Below are 19,836 nucleotides of genomic sequence, written 5' to 3'. Positions count from 1 at the left end.
GTCGGGTAAAGAGGGCCTTCCCCACTGCTAGCTTCCATTCAAGAAAGATGCTTCCGTACAGTTCTACCCACAAGACCTTGGGAACATTGCCATTCTCCTCGGCCAAAGTTTATAATAACCCCTACACCTTGCATCCTAATAAGAAAAAAAGTATGGTCCACCTGAAGGACCTAGAGAGTGATGTGGGTCAAGACTTCCTCACTGGGTGGGAGGAGATCAGACCCTCAGGGTCATATGCCAGTGACATGGGGAGCATGGAGGAGGAGATGTCATTAACTGAGATTGACTTCCCCCAGACCCAAAGCTTTAACCCTGTCACCATCCCTCAACCTGCATTGGAGCTCAAGAGGTCTTTTCGAGATGCCTTGCAGAAGGCCGAGTCCTCAGAGGCACAGCAGCACCAGCTGCGGAAGATGGTCCCCATTGTCCTTGTGGAGGAGATGAATCTACAACCTCCCCAGGGAGCTTTGCAAGCTCCAGGTCAGCTGGCAAAGCCCCAAGGGGCCACCTCTTCCACAGAGCTGATGCTGGACGGGCCTCTCCCCCTGGATTTCTTGCTGCTGGACTCCCCACTTGAAGGGCCCTTGGGGATTGATGACCTCTTTGACTCAGACTCCCCCATGCTAAAGAATGAGGAGAGGAAGTGTCCCTACTGCCCAGACAGGTTTCACAACGGGATTGGTCTGGCTAACCATGTTCGGGGCCACTTGAACCGTGTAGGGGTGAGCTACAATGTTCGGCATTTCATCTCTGCAGAGGAAGTAAAAGCAATCGAGCAAAAGTTCTCCTTCCAAAAGAAGAAGAAAAAAGGTAGTATGTAATCAATTTGAGAGTCTCCTAATTTAAAACAAATGTACAAAAACAAAAATGGGGTTTAGTGGCACCCTCTGCTCCACGGAGATAGGTATGTATATATTGTCCCACTCCAAGGCATGGGCCTGCGTGTGACTCTAGACCTGGACAAAAGGCCACTTGGAAATTCAGGGTCCATCCAAGCCTCATCTCTCAGGGGGAAAGGGACAGGGAGGGAGAGATTGGGTAAACCAAATTTCCCATGTCTTATGTGCTGAGCCCCACTCCCTCTCAACAAGACCAAGAGTTGGTCAGGACCCCAGACAGAGGAGAAGTGAGGGGAATCTGCCCTTGGATATCATGGGCAGAAGAAATCAGGGAGCATCCTAGTTGCTGGGTTATCCATGACAGCTCCAGTAAGAAGGAAGGGTTGAGAAAGTATTCAAAAGGGAATGAGGGGAGAAGTATTGGCAGGGGGACTCAGCCAGCCCGCCTGGAACCAGCCATGATGCCTACAGCCCTACTCAGCTGGCCCGGTTTCCCAGCAGGGACTATTTGAGCAAGGTTGGGACAAAGGAGGGTGTGAAGGACAAGGGAGATGGGGAGTATGCACAGCTGAGCCCAGGAAAGTGGTGCCATGATGGGGAGGAGGGAAAGGGTGGGCATCATGGAAGACAAAGGCCCCGTTGTTAGTCCCTAGAAGTGGGCCAGGGCTAGGAGATCCATGCCTTACAGGGTACCTGACTAACAGACTGTCCTACTCTCTTCTTCACAGTTGCCAACTTTGATCCCAGCACATTCAGCCTGATGCGCTGTGAGTTCTGTGGAGCAGGCTTTGACACCCGAGCAGGCCTTTCCAGCCATGCCCGGGCTCACCTTCGAGACTTTGGCATCACGAACTGGGAGCTCACAATTTCACCAATCAACATCCTCAAGGAGCTTCTGGCTGCCTCAGCTGAGCGCCCTGTTTTGGTAGCCCCCGGCCCTGGGGAGCCTGGGTCCCCAGGCTGTGATCGGGAGATGCTGGGCTTTGGCCCACCCAGCCTGATGACTGTGTCTGAGTGCAGAGGGCGGGGCTCACCACTCTCGCCATTCCCCCAAGCCTGGAGTGATGAGTTGGGGCCAATCTACCGAGATGGTAAGAGAAACCTGGGGTTCTTCATACAGTAAGATCTGTGGCTTCTGCCTGGTCCCTGGGGAGGAGGGAAGAATCCCAAACTCCTTGACTCCAAGAGGTTCCTAACTAGTTTTCAATTTGGAGCAGGTAATATCATGAAGGAGGAGGCACAGGCCTAGAGAAGAGACACCTTGGAAGGTTGAGATTGGATTTGAGAAGCTGAGTTCCTCTAGTTAGCCTTCCCTAAATATAGTAATTTCCATATTTGCAAAGAGCTTTTACTGCACTTGACTGCACTGTCTCTCTTCTCTAGGTTCTCTCCATTGTACAAACATCTTAAAAGGTAGATGGCCTTGGGCCAGGGAGTCTGTGCATTCAGCCCTGAGATTGATACTTTTGGAGAGACAATAGAAGATTTGGTCCTTCCATCTCATTTAAAGTTTGGTTGGAGAGATCAGATGGGCCTTTGTAACACAAATGGAGATCAAGGCAAGGCAAGGTAGTCTATGGTTGTAAGTTGTTAAGGCTAAGGACAGTATCTTGGGATGCCTGGATCATAGATCTTGGAAGGGACCTTAGAGGCCATCTATTCCAACATGTAAAAAATGTAGGGTCAGAGAGATTCAGCAGCTTGTCCAGGTAGAAATTAGCAGGGCCAAGATGCAAACCAACGTCTTTTTACTACAAATCCTCCTCTTTTTCATTGTATAGTACTGAGATGCAGGCCTCAGAGTATGACTAGGATATGGATAAAATTAAGAGAGGGGGTAGAGAGCCTTAAATGCTTCTAAATATTTGGCTCAGGAGAGTGACATGATTGGCTGTCTTAGGTGATCAATGCAGTAGCATGGGAAGGATGAGTTGAAGGGAGGAAGGCTGGAGACAGATCTGTGAAGAGGCTGTTGAATTAATCTATGTGGGGTGATGAGGGCTCTGAGTAAGATGGGGATAGTGGAGAATCTGGGATTTAAAAAAAAAAGGGAAAGGGGAAAGGCGATACCAAGGCTCTGTGCCCAGGAAGAGAGTAGAGGTGTTTACAAAAGAGTGGCCTGGAATGAGAGGTGTGCTTTGGGATTTTTTTTGTGAGGGGATGGAGTGGTCTGAAAAAAATTATTGATGAATTCAGAAAGCCCTATATGAGGTTACTCTCTCTGCTCCTCTAGAATGCCAAGGTAACCCTTCTTGCCTAACCTCTTGGTATAGATGGTGTCTCTCAAGGATTCCCAACAGGGTTCTTGGGGTATTTTCAGGGTTCTCGGTAATCTCTGGACCCTCCTTTCTTTAGAGCCCCATCTGAGTCCTTCTAAGCCCACTTGTTTGTGATGGTTCCCAGGCTACCACTCTTGGTTTAGAGATGTGCTTGGTTGCAGATTTAGAAAGCTGAGTCTCGTCACTGAGCCCTGGGAGGAATCAGAGATGTTTTCCATTACTCCCAACACTAAACCTTTTAACCCCTAGGGTACAGAGTTGTACATCTGGGCTTGTCTCTTCAGAGCCCTGGATATCTAGTTTTGGCCAGTTCACTAACATTTGTTAAGCCCTAAGTGGAGATGCAAAGAAAGGCTAACAAACACAAAACAAAAGCAGTTTGGGCCTTCAAGGAGCTCTCAGTCCATTGGAGCCTTTTTGCTATAGCTGTGCTTGGCCCAAGCATGGAGGGCAGGAGTGGACAATACAAGATAGAGAACTTTCCCAGGAGCATGGGAGTGTAAGATTACCTTCTAGTGCAAAGGTTCTTAACCTTGTTTGTGTTAAAGATCCCTGTGGCAGTCTGGTAGTCTATGGATGGACCCCTTCTCAGAATCTTGTTTGTTGCCAATATTCCTAATGAAAAGAGATGCTAAATTTCAGCTAGTTAGTGGAAAAAAAAATGTTTTCCCTCAAGTTCATGGACCCCTAGATATTGGTGAATCTCAGGTTAAGAAGCCTGTTCTCCAGCCACCTAAGTGCCTGGCTGCCCAGCGCCATCTACTGATCCAGGAGAAATTCATTTGGATGTTTGCCTTGCTTTGGAAATTGGCTTCAGGCCTGTGGGAATCATAGTATTTTAGAACTAGACCTTTAAAACCATTGAGACTAACCCATTCATTTGATAGAGCAGGAAGCTGAGGTTCAGAGAAGGGAAGTGATCTTCTAGGATCCCACAGTGTCAGTAGATGAGTTAAGATTAGAGCCTAGGACCTCTAACTACACTTCCACTACCCTGTGATGAATTTACTTGAGGTCTTAGCCTGTTCCCCTGTAGAGTTCTCAGACTCTAGCCTTCACCCTTTCAGGATCTAGAAAATCAGGCCTATGCTTCAGGTTTCCCTGAGCAGAGAGAGTTGTGACATTTTCCTAGTGAATCAATTTTCTCCTTTCACTATTGACAATTTCCAGTCCAAGTTCTGATCTTGACCACCAACTGAGCTACTATCTTGGTTTGTCCTCCCATACCCAGAGTTGCTGGGCTTATTGGAACTTGGACAGAAACTTAGTTGATTATCAGTTGTTGGTCCTTGGCACTCTCTCTCCCCATACCAAGGACAAGACTATCTAATTGTGTTGGAACCTGTGATCCTACCCTTTAGATAGTTATGCCAGCTTTCTTTGATGGTACCAATGGATGGGATTGAGTGGCTTTTCTTAGCCTGAATCCCAGTTCCTTATACCACTCTGTATGTCAGTCTTCCTACATCTGTGAATATTGTCTCCCTAAGCCAAAGGATGGTGACAACTTCCCCTGGGCTGAGAGCCTTGTCTCTACTGCCAACCTCCAGGGGAGCCAGCTCACCCTTAGGCAGCTAGCTTCCTTCTTGTTGCATCTTCTTCTCAGACTCTATATGAGGTGGATTCCCAGAGCACCATAAGGATGCTTTGGGAGACTGATGCTTCCAGAGCCCTAGGATTGGCCCTGGTCCCTGGGCTTGGACCAGGGCACAGGAGAATTTGGGGTCCAGCTTTGAGACCTGTTCTTGTTGGCCTGTGAGGGCAGCAGAACTAGGAACACTCAGTAGAAATTGTAAAGAGGCAGAGGCACATTGTCAGAAAAACAACAAACTTTCCAAAAATTAGAGCAACCCAAAAGTGGAAGAAGGCTACCTTAAGCCAGAGGGTGTACTCCTTTAGTGGAGAGGTCCTCAGGCAGAGATGATTCCTTATTGGAGATCTTGTAGAAAGGTTTTCTGATCAGGGCTGGGTTGGACCTAAGTACTCAGGTTCTTTCCAGCTCAAATTCTATGACTTTGGACAAGATGTGCCCTCTCCCAGCTACACCTCCCTTTGTCTGGATTACACATGTGCTTTAGGGATGCTGGGGTAGAATCCTGGATTTTGTTTAGAAAGGTGATGAACTCCATGTCCTCCTAGATCTTCAATCAGTGGCTGGATGGCTACTTGTTGGCTGTGTTCTTGTGAAGATTCCTTTTGTGGATGAGTTGCACCAGATGGACAACTTTAAAATTCTGGACTATAGTTGTAGACAGTTAAGGGCTGAGAGGAATCTTAGCCTTGAGGCCTTTAACCTGGAGCCCATTAGCTTTTTTTCAGGGTTTTTACCCTCTACCTAATTGTCTTCCTTTGTAATCCCACTTTTCTTATTTTATATTTTATTCTGAGGAAGAGTCCCCAGGTTTTAACAAACTGTCAGAGGGGTCCATACCAAACACTGTTCTAGTTCAGCCCCCTTATTTTACAGATGTGGGAGAGAGGTGCTGCCAATACCATGTATGAAACTAGACTCATTACCATGTATGAAACTAGATTCCCAGCGTCCTGTGCCTCTGACCCTGGAAACTGGTGATCTCTTTGTTCCCTAACAGGGAGATCAGCCACAAGGTCCAGCCCTCCTCCTTATAGTCCACCTACATTATCTCTAGAGCATCGGATTTGACTTCCTTTTGCCTGGGTTCAAATCCCATTTCATCCAGGCCCCTGCCTTTGTGACTTAAGTCAAGTTATTTCTGCGTGCCGGGATTTTCACATCTGTAGAAGTGGGCAGTGGACTTAGAGACTTGGAATCCAAAGAAACGCTTTTCCTTTAGAGAGCTGGGCTGGTGTCTACGAGGCTAGGGTCGGGGTAGGGAATGGAGGGGGAAGCCAGGGAGAGAGGCCCTCTGGCGCTCGCTTGCTCCTGGCTGGCGGCTAGCTCGGCGCTCGCTCTCTCGGGCCTGAGCTGCTTAGTGGGTTCCTCCCGCCCCTAGCTTGGGGTGTCCGGGAGCTGGGGCGGGGCGGGGCGGAGAAAGGAGGGAGGAGGCCGGCGCTCACTCGGCGCTCGGCTGCTCCCGCCTGGGGCGGCCGCCCCGCGTGCGCCGGACCCAAGATGGCCGCCTCCACCGCCCAGTGCCGAGTGACAAAAGCGGACGGGAGGGCGGCGGCGGCGGCGGGACCGCGCGGGGGGGCCCGGGAGCGCGCGCCTGCGGGGGGGCCGCCCCCGTCCCTCTCCCCGTCCCCTTCCCCTTCCCCGCCGCCTACGCCGCCGCCGACGCTGCTCCCGCCGCCACCGCTGCCACTGCCGCCGCCGCCGCCGCTGAGGGACGGGCCCGAGCCGGGGCCAGGAGCTGGAGCAGGAGCAGGCCCGGGCCCGGGCCCGAGTCCGGGCCCGGGCCTAGGCCTGGGGGCTGTACCGGGTGAGGAGGCCGCGCTGACCCGCGCCTTGTGGGGTTCCAGGCCCCGGCCCGAGCTGAGGACTGGCGCCGCGTGCCGCCCCTTCCGGGAAGGCCTGGGCGGCCGCGAGGCCCTGCTGGGACAGGCGAGCGACCCAGGGAGGGGTGGGGAAGGAGCAGCCCGGCGATCCCGACTCTTGTCACTTTCAGACTACGGCCTGCAGAGGAGCCCGGGATGTCAGTATGCAGGAGCTCTTGAGGTGGCCTGGGCCAGGCACCTGGTCTTACAGGGGGGAAAACTGGGGCCCAGAGCTCTGGAGGGGCTCACCTCCCCTATCTCTACTCTCCTTGGCCTCCCACAAAAGAGAGCTTCCTGGCCTTGCCATTTCTACCTCGAGGATGGATGGAGCATGGTCCGGTTGAGCCTTTCTTCCTCCCACTGTTCCAGCCTTTTACTCAGTAAAATGGGGGGAACTGGCCTGGGTGGCTTTTGAGCCCTTCCCCTCCCCAGAAATCATTAATCAAGGACCTGGGGAGCCCCACTGTGCTTAGGAGGGCCCCATTTTTCTCAACTATAAAACCAAAGGGTCAGACTGCTCTGGGGTAGTCAACCTCCCTCTGGGCTGGTCCACCCCCTCACCCTGCATGTCTCTGCCTGCCCCCAGTGGTGAGAAGGTGCCCAGAGCAGAGAGGAGGGAGGGAAGGAGGGAGGGAGAGAGAGAGAGAGAGAATGAGGGAGTAAGTGAGTGAGTGTTTTGTGCATGCAAGCCCTGGCTTGGGACACAGAGGCCTGCCTTCCAAGCTTGGTCTGCCTTTTGCTGCTTTTGTGGCCTTGGGCAAGTCCCTTTTTGTCTGTGGGCCCTTTATCAGCTCATTAAAACATGGGGTTTTGGTTAAATAATCTCTTAAGGTTTTTCTCAGTTATAAAATTCTACTGATCATAACTAAGACTGATCTGTTTCTACCCCAACTCTGCCTTGGGATTTGGAAGGACCCTCTTCTCTGCCTTTCCTAGTCACCACCATCTTTGTGGCCTTCACTGTTGACTGATGGAGTTGTTTGTCCCAACTCTTTCAAGTAGATCTAATTGATACAAAGGAGATTCCTTATTTTTGAGGGCTACCTTTTGCCCTGCCTTGGCCCAAGCTGATCTGAGGAACTCCTTTGTCAGGCTTCTGTTGGAAGGAGTTTAGAAGTGGACCTTCATGGGTCAAGTGGGACAGGGAAAGGAGTCACAGCAAGGAAGGACCAGTCAAGGGATATAGGATCATAAGATCTTAAAAATAGAGCTGAGATTGACCAAATAGCTCATCTAGACCAATCTTATATGACTCTGGATAAGTCATACAATCTTTAAAGGCCTCAGTTTTTCATTTGTAAAATGAAAGGCGTAAGCAAGAATATCCTCTATGGTCCTTTCCAGCTCTAAATATATGATCCTGTGATCCCTTCACTTTTAACATGAAACAGGGTCTCAGAAAGATTAAGTGCCCAAGGTCACACAGGTAGCAAATAGGAAAAAGAAGACTTAAATGTAGCTTCTACAGCTCCAAATTCAGTGCATTTCACATCCTGTTATTTAGCCCGGCAAGTTAGACTGGAGTTGGCTAGAGAAAAATGAATTTATAATTTGTTCTAGGTAGGATAGGCTTGGTACTTTGCAGCATTTTGTCACCTATGCATGGTATTTGACTTTATGTAAACCTATTCCTACTTGAAGAGAGCATAGAAAGATGTAGAGTTCTCCCTTTTTCTTTGGGTAAAGGATACCCAACTGCTTACCTTCTGTGGGTTTAAGAGGTTTTCATTGTATTCTAGCCAGCCACTGACCAATCCCAGGATCCTGCCTTTGTTGGCTATAGGATATTTGGGGCAGCCTAAGATTGTAGGGAGATTGGTGAAGAGATCTAAGTCTTTGAGCCCAGGGCTATGGGCTTGGCTGAAAAGCCAACTGATATCTATTATATCAATGTATGGGTGCAGTGGATATTGTGTTTGGGTACCACCAGAAAAATACAGGTATCCTGTAATGGGTAACTCTTAGTTATTGGTTGTCTTCTGTGTTTAATGTTTCTTCACACTGTTGGCTGTTCAGTCTAAATATATATGTATCTCTTTCTCTCTTTAACATCCTATCCCTTGACAGTCCTGGCCTCTGAAGAAGAAGAGATGGTGGCTGTGGAGCTGGCCCCACCCCCACTCCCAAAGAAGAGTGCTCTTCCCCCCGGGCAGCTAGAGCATGTCACCAGCAGGTTGGGTAACAAGATGTCTCCAGAGGTCCCCCATGGGAGCAAACAAGAGCTCCCAGATCTCAAGGGTGAGTTTCTTCCTCATCTGAGGCAACTAAGGAGGATATTGACTGGATAGATGCTCTGTTCCTTCTACCGCCCACATATGTATGCATTTAGCTAGTGACAGTGTTATAGAGGTTATTAGAGTCGTTTACATCAGTAAATTCCCACCAGGGATTAGTCATCTAGGGATTTCATTATGAGGCCACCAGTCCTCTGCTTAGGAATTCTCTTTGCCAATCAGAGGAATTAGTAACCAGCCCAAGAATTCACTTTTGTAGCAACTTTGGAGCTAGACGTTTGGTCATCTACTCTGCCATCCTCATGTAAAGGTGACTCTTCTGGGAGCCAGGCTTCAAAGGTGCCACCTCAGGTTTTTCTCTTCCCAGCCTGACCTCATGTGCCTGCCTGTTCTCTCTATGTCTCTCTGTCTCTCTCTTAATTTCCAGCTCAGAATCTGACAACATGTGAGGTGTGTGGTGCTTGTTTTGAGACCCGAAAAGGCCTTTCCAGCCACGCGCGCTCCCACCTGAGGCAGCTGGGTGTGGCTGAGTCTGAAAGTAGCGGAGCCCCCATCGACCTGCTGTACGAGCTGATGAAACAGAAAGGAAAACCTGACAGCAGCCCCATGCCCCTACCCTTGGCCAAGAAATCCGGCTCCCCAAAGGAGGCAGCTGTTGCCTCTCCCCGCCCAGCCCTGCTGGCCCTCAGCAAGGCAGTTGACAGACCCCCTGACACCCCGATCAACAAGGCCATCAAGTCACCCCCTGGCTTCTCATCCAAGGGCCTTTCCCACCCACCAGGCTCCCCTCTCCTCAAGAAGGTGCCGCCTGCCTTGTCGGGGTCCCCCCCACCCAAGAACCCTGAGGACAAGAGCCCCAAGCTGCCCCTGAGCCCCCTGTCAGGCTCCCCGAAGGCGCAGTGGCCCCAGCCAGAGGATGAGGGGCCCCTGAACCTCAGTGAGTTGGGATTTTTTAAGCTGGGTAAGGTCAAGGAAGTTGGGGAGGTGGGATAGTTGGGGAGAAGGGATTGGTGGTGGGGAGGGCGATGACTTGTGGCTGCTAAAAGACCAGATTTAAGGCAGCAGGGCCAGCACTTTTCCTCCTAGAGGGAGTTTCAGCTTGAACACTTTTAGCTCAGGTGAGCCTATGCATCTGTCTATGATTTAAGGTCTAGGATTGAGCAGCTTGTCCTGTGGCACCATAGATCCCACTTGTTCTCATCCCCCACTGCTTTTCTTTGTTGCCAGCCCCCTGGGCTGCAGCTGCTGAGTGGGGCCTTCTCTCTCATGTTCCTTATCTTCCCCTGGGCCTGAGACCTAGGAGGCAGATATTCAGACATCTAGGTTCCCCTCCTCCTGGATTCTGTCAATCCTTCCCTGTCCTGGAGTCTAGCTCCTCATATTGTGCATCAATTTGGTCTTTTTTCCCTTGGTAACAAATTCCATGTTTGTGTGAGGTTAGCCAGTTTTTATTCTTATTCTGCCAGTAGTCCAGTTTTACCACAGTGCTGCTGGAGGTTTTAGGGATCCTGTGGGCTCATTTGCAAAAAGAGAACCAGAATCAGGGCACCTCTTCCTTCTCATGGGCCTCTCCATTGGCCTTCCACTCTGGAGAACCCTTACTGGGGCTACGTGCTCCATGGCAGACCTTGTCTTCTGAGAGTTGGCTATTACCTCCTGCATTGATTGAGCCCTCAAAGAAGAGCCACTGGGTGTCATTGCCTGTGGTAACCCAATGCAGCTCTTGTTGACAACACCTCACCCCTACCCCTGTCCCTTTTTGGGCTTTACTTCTACTTTGGTGTTGTTAGGGAACACATAGATGTACTGCCTAATAAGCATCCTTTGTGAGGGTAAGATGGTAGAGCTGGCTTTGAAATTGCCATTTGTTGCTCCATTGAAGAACCAGCCCTCGTCCTGAGAGGGCAGTTGGATGCCTACAGTTCTGTCCCCTTTACCTGGGCCTATCACCCATCTAATTCTGCCTCCTTAACCCTTCCAGTCCAGTTGCTTTCCAGCCTTCCATTCCCATGGGTGCATGGGGTTCCCTCTGTCAGCTGTTGTGCCTGGCTATGCGCCACTTGTCAGGTCTGGGCTCTTGGCTTTGACCCAGGCATCACACTCTGCCCTGCATGGCATCCCATGACTGGAGCCCTGTGCCTAGGTTCCAAGTTTGTATGGGCATGGTTAGGATCTCAGCAGTATCAAAACCTTCAGGTTGCCATTCAAGTGAACAGCTACCCCTTACCCTGAATCATGGAGCTTTTGTCTTCAGACTCTTGATGTACAGAATTCAATCCTCCCCTGGGGGGATTGTCCCTAGGCTTCCCAAGGAGAAAGTAGAGGGGAAAAACCCCTCCAGAAATGAGTCTTTGGTTAAAATCTCTAGTCCTGAGTGTCTCCTGCAGTCAAGGAACCAACCAGATTTTGTGGCTTTTACTATTTTTTTTTGCCAGGAACTCTGTCATAATTGACTGAAACAGATTCAGTCTTCCGGACCTTCCACTGCTATGGCTCCCCAGGACCTGGCTGGGGTGGGAACCATAGCTTCCCCTTCCCTGGGGGACCAGCAACATAGCCCCAGGGGAGCGGGCATGGTGACCCCCCCCTATGTTTTGTCTCCGCAGCTTTAGATAGTGATTCGGGCAGAGAGCTTGATTGCCAGTTGTGCGGGGCCTGGTTTGAGACCAGAAAGGGCCTGTCCAGTCACGCCAGAGCCCACCTGCGCCACCTGGGGGTGAGCGACCCGGATGCCAAGGGATCCCCCATAGACGTGCTTCACGAGCTCATCAAGAGCGACGGCTTCCAGACCCGCCTCCCAGCAGAGCGGGAGGTGCTGGCAGAGCCTGGGCGGTCTGGCCTTTCGGCCCTCCGGCCCTCGGCCACGGCTCTCTCACTGCTCTCCCCCCCGCCCGCCAAGAAGCCCAAACCGAGGGCGTCGGGTGAGGCCAGCCTTCGGGGGAAGCAGGATCTCTCTGCCAGCATATTCTGGGCCTCAGACGTGGAGCTGTCTCCTCTCAATCTCTGTAGGTTCTCTCTTCCACTGTCTCTTCTCCCCTCCAGTCCCTGCCTCCCCCTTGAGGGTCCAGGGAAACTTTTATCACTTCCCATTTGAGGGAAGGGAATAGGAAGGGCCTTCACATGGCAGGGCTTTTTTTTTTGGCCAAGGGCCTGGGTTTTGATTATCTAGGAGGCTGTTAACTCTCTATGGCCCTAATTGCCTGCCTCCTCTGGGAGGGAACACAATGTTTATGGGAGTTCTCCTGGGAGGGGAACCCTTGGTTGGGTCTCCATTGAGGGAGCCATTCCCCTATCTTTGGGGTTTCCCCTGCTCAAGTTCTCATCTTTGCCGTCTATGGCCATTCTTTGCCCTCTAAAGTCCCTAGGGCCCTGTGATCATGTGGAGGGTGGTGTGGGCAGTTGTATTCTCTACTTCAGAGTTCTCTTCTAATGATGGCACTAGCTACTCACTCAGGACCAACTACGTTTTGAGGAGTTTGGTCACCATGGAGGAATCTTAGTCTCCAAAGCTAGAGCAACTTGAAGGCTGCTGGCAAAGTCCTATGAGACAGAGGCCCAAAACTCTATCGCCTTACTCCTTTACTCTAGTGGCCTTTCTCCAGCCCCATTGAAAAATGGGGAACTAGATGTCTTGCAGGGGCAGCTTACTTCAAGTGCCTTCCTATGGGGAGCATCTCTCATCCCCATCTCCTCCTGAATCCCTTCTCTCTCTGTCCCTCCCTCCTTCCTGCCACCCTGCTCAGGTTGCTGTCTGTGACCCTTTCCTGATACAATCCTGAATCAGCCAACTGATCTCTTATCCTTGGTTGGTTAGGAGCATCTGGTAGGGGGAGGTCAGGGATGTGTCAGGATTTTGATCATTGCCAGCTGCTGTTCCTAGTAACCTCTCTTCCCTTCTCCTCCTCTTGTAGCTTCAGGCCCAGAGCCAGTCAGGGATATCCGCTGTGAGTTCTGTGGCGAGTTCTTTGAGAATCGCAAAGGCCTATCAAGCCATGCACGCTCTCACCTGAGACAGATGGGAGTAACAGAGTGGTACGTCAACGGCTCACCCATTGACACCCTTCGAGAAATCCTAAAGCGCCGGACCCAGCCTCGGGCTGGAGGACCTCCCAACCCAACTTTGCCAGGGCCAAAAGGCCTGGCCAAGGCAATGGGTGGGGGCCCTGGTGGCTCCCTGGAGGCCCGCAGTGCTTCAGACCTGCATGTACCTCCTCCTCCCAAGAAGCTGCAGCCATCTAGCAGCCCCATGGGCCACTCGCCTACCACCTCTCCACCCCCAACTGCTCGGAAGATGTTCCCTGGTCTGCCACCTCCCTCCCTCCAGAAGAAACTGAAGCCTGATCAGATGCGGATGGAGATCAAACGAGAGATGTTGGCTGGAAGCCTGCACAGTGAAGGCCATCCATCTGATGGACCCTGGTCACCTCGTGAGGACATGGCACCCCTGAATCTATGTAAGTTGTTCTCTGAATGATAGGGAGGGAGTTAAGAATAAAAAGAAGTCCAAGTCAAGGGTACATAGAAATCTGTGACCCTGCTAGGAATAGGACTGGAAGATGGCTGCCTTCTTAGTGTCCAGGAGACAAGGCAATGAAGAAGACCCTTTCCCTGTTAGGGTGGACCTGCCAAGTTAAATTTGGCTCCCATTGACCCAGGGTCCTATGGGGATTACTGACAGTGATTATGGTAAGTAGTGGAAGTTGCTTGGAATCTGTTTAAGATCATCTAGAATATTTAGTCCCATAAAGGGCAAGAAGCAGGTCCTAGTTTAAGTCTTAAGATTCAGGGGCAGTTAGATATTAAAGGGAGAAGAGATTTGTTCTGGGGAATGCACTGGATTGAAGCAAGCTCCTATACCTCCTTCCTAGATTAACTACTGGCCTATCAGGAGATCAAGCCCTGGAAAAGGGATCCCAGGGAGCACAGCTTCCATTAGGTGTTCTTGGCACCCCAATACCTCATGTTTCTGGAAGCATCTTATATCCATTCTCTTCCCTCTTTCTCTGTAGCTTCCCGGGCTGAGCCAGTCCGAGACATCCGCTGTGAGTTCTGTGGAGAGTTCTTTGAGAACCGCAAGGGCCTATCAAGCCATGCACGCTCCCACTTGCGGCAGATGGGGGTGACCGAGTGGTCAGTCAATGGTTCACCCATTGACACTCTGCGAGAGATCCTGAAGAAAAAGGCCAAACCATGTCTCATTAAGAAGGAACCTGCTGCAGGCGAACTGCCCTCTCCCCTGGGTGAGGATGGGCCCAAGTCTCCTGGGAAAGTGCTTCAAGCCCTTTCTCTGACCCCTTTGGCTGGTCGTCCAGGCAAACCTGGGCCTGGCTCAGCCAACCTGCCCCGGGAGATGAGCCTCTCACCCCTTGCCACCAAGCCATCTGCTGGTTTCCTCACCCCCATGGCAGCAAAACGGCCACTGCCTGAGGATCGACTTCTCTCTGGAGAAATGAAGCCCAAGACCTATATACAGACAGAGCTGCCCTTCAAGACCAAGACCATTCATGACAAAAGCTCACACACTTGTAAGTTTGAAAGTGGGAGTTTGTACAATCTGACTTATTGGTCACCTAAACAACCTTTGATTCTTTGTTGCCCAGAGGTGAGAGTAGGTGGGTTCTCTCCACAGGTGGTAAAACTTTTGGGAGCTTGAGAGTAAGGGCTAGCTATCTAGGGCCCTAGTTCATCTTTGCTTTGTAGTAGCCCTTCTTTCCATCTTCTGTACCACTGCTTCTTCTAGAGTGGTACTATCTCCCCATAGTCTCTCATCAAGACTGGGCATCCTGTGAGTGGCATAGTACCCATCAGAAGGTATATCAACAAAGATAATTTCTAAAGGCAAAGCTACAAAAAAAGGGCTTGAATATGGTGCAAGGTAGGTGTGAGATTTTCCCTGAGATTGGAGGCATTGGAATACTTTTGTTTTCTGTTGGTATATGCTGTTCTCTTACAGTCAATTGTAGCTTCCTTTTAATAATAATTTAGATAATACTTTCAGGTTGACAAAATACTCTTCTTTATTTTATAACATATCTGTGAGGCAGGCACAACAAGCGTAGCTGTCTTCATTTTGTAGAGAATACAAAGTCACAGGAGTTAGTAAGTTATTCTTAGTAAGTTAGTCTTACTGCCATTAAGCATCAGGGACAGGATTTAGACCTGGGTGGCTCTGGATTCTTAAAGTGATATCACATCCTCATTATCTCTCAATTTCTGCCCACAGCTAGTGAGGCCTGCTGTGAGCTATGTGGCCTCTATTTTGAGAATCGTAAGGCCCTGGCCAGCCATGCTCGGGCTCACCTGCGACAGTTTGGGGTGACAGAATGGTGTGTAAACGGTTCCCCAATTGAGACCCTGAGTGAGTGGATCAAGCACAGACCCCAGAAGGTGGGGGCCTACCGAAGTTACATCCAGGGTGGCCGACCCTTCACCAAGAAGTTCCGTAACTCAGGCCATGGCCGCGATGGGGACAAAAGAGTGCCCCTTACCTTGGCTCCCAACAGCCTCACCCTGGTGAACAAGAATCTGGGTGGTGAACTAGGACCTGGGGAAGCTGGCCGGACTGGAGATGGTGGTGGACCCCTGGCATCCTCACCTCTGGCTTTGGTGAAGGCAGAAGAACACCAACGTCAGAATATCAATAGTGAGTGCTTAGCTCTGATTGGCAGGGTGGGTGAAAGGGAGACTTCTTCATTACTTCATCCCTTCTTAGTGGTGTGAATGGAAAACTGGTGTTTGCTAGCAGATCCCCTCCCCTTAGAGTGCTATAGCTTCTATCTGTGTTTGGGGCTGGATGGGCCTGATTAGGAATGGCTGGCCTAAACCTGTACCTGGCAGAATTTGTCTTGGACTCCCATCTCTTCCAGATCATTTCTTATATTAACATAGTTCTTCTGCCACAAGTAGCCAAGTGGCTTTTAGGAGTTGGGGTGCTTTTCTTCCATCTCTCTTGAATTCAGAGCTTTTTTCCCACTTAAGTGATCTCTTAGGATTTGGGGTTCTTTCCATTAATTTCAAGATCCCCAAATTTGGTCTTATAGGCAGCTCAGCTTGTTTTTTTCAGGATCTTGTAGGAGTCTGGTTTGAGGTGAGGGGAGAAGAGAAAAAAAGAGAGAACAGGAGAGTGGGAGAACCTATGCATACATACACATGCACACATACAATCTGTATGGGGGGTTGGAACTGCAAGAATCATAGATGTGGGGCTCTGCTTGTCTGATGTTGATTCTGTCCCTCTCTTGGATAGAATTTGAGCGCAGACAAGCTCGACCTTTGGATACAACCTCATCTCGGGGTGAGGAGGCCAGTGACTTCCAGCAGAAGCTGGAAGAAGTACGACAACCACCACCCAGAGTAAGACCTGTCCCCTCACTGGTCCCCCGCCCTCCTCAGACATCTTTGGTGAAGTTTGTGGGCAACATCTACACCTTAAAATGCAGGTATGTTCCCCCAGGGACAGCGAATTTAGGAGCAGGGTGGGCTGCTAGTGAGAAGTCTTTGGGACATTAAGCTCTCAACTCTCAGGGTGAATGGTTCTTTGGAGTTAGACATAAGGGCAGCCATATAACTTTCTAGGAACTAAGTTGTTTGGGTATGGTTTGTCATATATGCTCTGCCTCTACTCGTTTCCCTTTGTTTTACTAGGCCTATGAGCCAGGAGTCAAGAGTGCTTTTCCTACTCTGGCTTCCTATAGTTAGTTCTGTGCTATAAACTTCAGTGGGGAACCAGTTAGGGATCCTTGGGTATGGAGTCATTCATACCAAGGTGGCCCACCTATCAAGTGTTCTGATAGGTTAGGAGGGGAAATCCTACAAACCTACATGCCTAGAAACCTTCCAGACTAAAAACAGGTTCAGAAATGTCTCTTCCTATAAGTAATCACTCCTGCCTAGGAACCATTGGCTATTCTTTCTTTCCTAGGACTCTTGTTTCTTAGACTTAAACTGAGCCCTAAATTCTAGTCAGTTTGTATAATTATCCCTTCTGTGGCAGATATTTGAATGAGTTCAAGCAATTTCTCTCATATCCTTTAAATCCTGTCTTTGATTTGTCTATATCAGGGACTCAACCTGGTATAATTCATGGAGTCAATGAACTTCATTTTTATTTTAAAAAAAAAAATTTTTTTTTTTAATTTTGTTCCAAATTCTCTCCTTCCCTTCACTCCTTCTCAATGAGAAGGCAAGAAATAGGATACCTATTATGCATATGAAGTCATGCAAAACATTTCCACATTGTGAGGTGGGGCTGGGAAGGGGAAAAAAAATGAAAAAATATCTACACTCAGTTCATTGGTTCTCTCTAGATGTAGATAGCATTTTTCGTCATGAGTCCTTTGGAACTGCATGAACTCATCTAAAATACATTTTTTAGTAATTCCATTTTAACTTAATTCCCTTTGGAGTCCTATGTATTTTATTTTATGCACTTAAAAATAAGATTATGAGAAGGACCCATAGGTTCCACCAGACTGTCAAAGTAACATAATGGACCCACTTCATATTTTGTGACAATTCTGGTGTAGAGAAGTTCATAGAGAAGTAACAGAGGTGCCAACTTCAGGTGGGGTAAGGTTACTCAGATTGATTCTAGAAACACAAAGGCCTAGATAGGGCATGAGGTGTGCCATATGTGCAGGGGTAACACTCAAATGGGGAGGGCAGAACCTTTTCTTGCCCTTCTGAGTGTCAAGAGGATCTGGGGCCCCTCCCTGAATGCTTGGACTCTCCCCTGCAGGTTCTGTGAAGTCGAGTTCCAGGGCCCCCTCTCCATCCAGGAGGAGTGGGTACGGCACCTCCAGAGGCACATCCTGGAAATGAACTTCTCCAAAGCAGAGCCCCGGCCTGTGGAGCCTGAGGCCCCTGAGGCACAGACAGTGGCAGAGGCTCAGTAATGGGAGGCAGCGTGAAGCATTCCAGAGCCACCTCTCTTCCTTTCTCTCTCTGTTGGTTTCACCCTTTCTCTCTTCACCAACCTCCTCTGTTCCGTTTTCAAAGGAGCAAGTCACAACCTCAACACTCAGGCCCAGGCCAAGACCCTGGTGCCCTAAGCGTGAACACTACAGATGATGACGAGTTGTTTTCCTAGCCTCCCCTTCCTCCTTCCCTTCCTCTCTTCCTTGGGCTTGGGACTACCCTAACCAGGGGACAATAGTGCAAAGAGGACATTTCTCCCCACGGGTTCTAGGGCAAAACTCATACCCATGAGCACTCAAGTCTTGCTTATGCTAGGAGGGAGAGAGGTGGCTTGCTTCTTTCTGTATGTGGCCAAGCAGATTAGAAATCTGCAGAGGGCCAAAGAGGATAGTTCCTCTGTTGGGACCCTGGAGGGCTAAAGTGGGAGCTAGGCAGTCTGTCTCCACTCAGTTAATTGTGTGTAGACTCCCAAAGCCCTTATCTGTTTGCTGCCTCAAGCACCAGGTGGTTAATAATAACCACATGGTTCCTCTTTTGCCCCAGGTTGGCTGCATGATAGTCCTCAGTACTTCTGACCTCTCCCCAAACCCCTAAACATCCCACCCTCCACACACTCCCAGGGCATCTTGTTTCATGGGGGAATATGCCCTTCCCTACTTTCTTCCCTTCTTCCCTTTTTACCTCTCTACCCCAACTAGATGCCCAATCAAATGAGTGCATCATTCCCACGGTGCTTGCTCCAGGGCCCTCTGATGCCTGGTATGGGGGCCAGCGTTGGCCTCTGGCCTTCCACAATGCCAGGCTGGGGAGCACTGATAGCCTATAATGCCACGGAAATCACTGGTGGCCCCCAAGCAGCCTGAGGCCCTAAGAGGGATTTTCCCTGAGAAGAATTTCGCTCAGAGCTGACAGCTTTCTCCTGCCAAGTCATGTCCCCAAAGATCAGCAGGGGGTACTTTAGAACCCCCCCACCCCCACCCCCACTCTCCCTGGGATGGGACTCTGTTCCCCCCTATCTCATCCCCCTCTTTCACTATTGCTTTTTATGTATAGCTTCCTAGACCTTCCACTTTTTTAAACTAGTTTTGTGTAGAGAATAAGGAGCATTGATTTTTATTTTGGAGTCCTGGGCCAAGTAAAGCCGGGAGGCAATTGACCTTTTAACTTTTTTCAGTGGCCACATTCTGGTTATTAATGTACCTAGAAGTATGTAAATTAGATTAAATTTCTCTTCTGGAAACACATCTGGGTAGCTGGAGGTGTGTGTGGGTGGGTGTGTGTGGATGTGTGTGTGGATGTGTGTTTTTCTATAGGGGTGGAAAAAGGAAACATACCAAGGTCCTTTATAAGCTAGTAGACCCTCACTTGATCTGAGGGTTGACTTCTGCTAGAGGACAAGAAAGACTTCATTGCTTGGGAATTGCAGCTGATAATCTTTTCTAGAGATGGATTAGAATTGGATCCATATCCCTAGAGGTCTTTGGAATTGCTAGGGGCCATTTGAGATTTGAAAGAGCAGCTGTAGTTTTCTGAGCAATGAGGGGCAATGCCCAGAGGGTTTCTGTGCTATAGAAATGCCATCACTTTGGCAGAAGGGATTTGGCCAGTGGATACAAGAGCTGTGGTTACTTCACTTGGAAGAAGGAAACACCTCACCCCCTAGGGGGTTTATCGGATTCAAAAGCCAAGTGCTGAAAATGAAGTTAGCATTTTTGACTTGATAAAAGAAAACATTTTCTAACAATCAGAGCTATGCAGCAATGGATGGAAATGGAAAGAAGTAACAAGCCTGACATCCCAGAGGTGAGAGAACAGCCTGCATCCCTGCATAGTGGAAAGAACACTGGATTTGGAACCCCAGCCCTGCTGCCTATTACCATTATGACCTTGGGCAAGTTACAGTCCTACTTTAGACCTCAGTTTTTAATCTTTATTAGCACTGTACTTGGCACTTAGTAAGCCCTAAATAAAAGCTTTTCATTCATATGTAAAATGAGTGGGACTGGATAGTCTCTAAGGCCTTTTCTGGCTCTGGATACTATTGTCTTTTATCTGGTGTAGAGTGACATTGAAGGGGGAGGGGTTGACTTCTGAGGTCCTTTCCTCTTTGAATGG

The 19,836-nt window shown here is 49.6% G+C and overlaps 1 protein-coding gene across 3 annotated transcripts; it reads left to right on the top strand.

Moving 5' to 3' along the window:
• The first annotated feature begins 745 nt into the window (after positions 1-745).
• Positions 746-19,714, top strand: WIZ (WIZ zinc finger). 3 transcript variants are annotated; one of them, XM_044671544.1, is made up of 9 exons: positions 746-810; positions 1,568-1,930; positions 8,639-8,809; positions 9,233-9,742; positions 12,717-13,259; positions 13,815-14,330; positions 15,029-15,448; positions 16,052-16,244; positions 17,543-19,714. In XM_044671544.1, exons 2-9 carry the CDS (start codon positions 1,600-1,602, stop codon positions 17,697-17,699), a joined length of 2,841 nt encoding a protein of 946 aa, XP_044527479.1. In that variant the 5' UTR covers positions 746-810; positions 1,568-1,599; the 3' UTR covers positions 17,700-19,714. The 3 variants fall into 3 exon arrangements, with proteins under 3 accessions (XP_044527479.1, XP_044527478.1, XP_044527480.1); XM_044671543.1 differs by lacking the exons at positions 746-810; positions 1,568-1,930 and adding exons at positions 6,210-6,516; positions 11,412-11,810; XM_044671545.1 differs by lacking the exons at positions 746-810; positions 1,568-1,930 and adding an exon at positions 6,210-6,516.
• The last annotated feature ends 122 nt before the right edge of the window (positions 19,715-19,836 follow it).

The sequence above is a fragment of the Gracilinanus agilis genome, chromosome 1 (assembly GCF_016433145.1).
Source record: "Gracilinanus agilis isolate LMUSP501 chromosome 1, AgileGrace, whole genome shotgun sequence".
NCBI classification, from domain to species: Eukaryota; Metazoa; Chordata; class Mammalia; order Didelphimorphia; family Didelphidae; genus Gracilinanus; species Gracilinanus agilis.
This window is presented reverse-complemented; position numbering and strand designations above follow the sequence as displayed.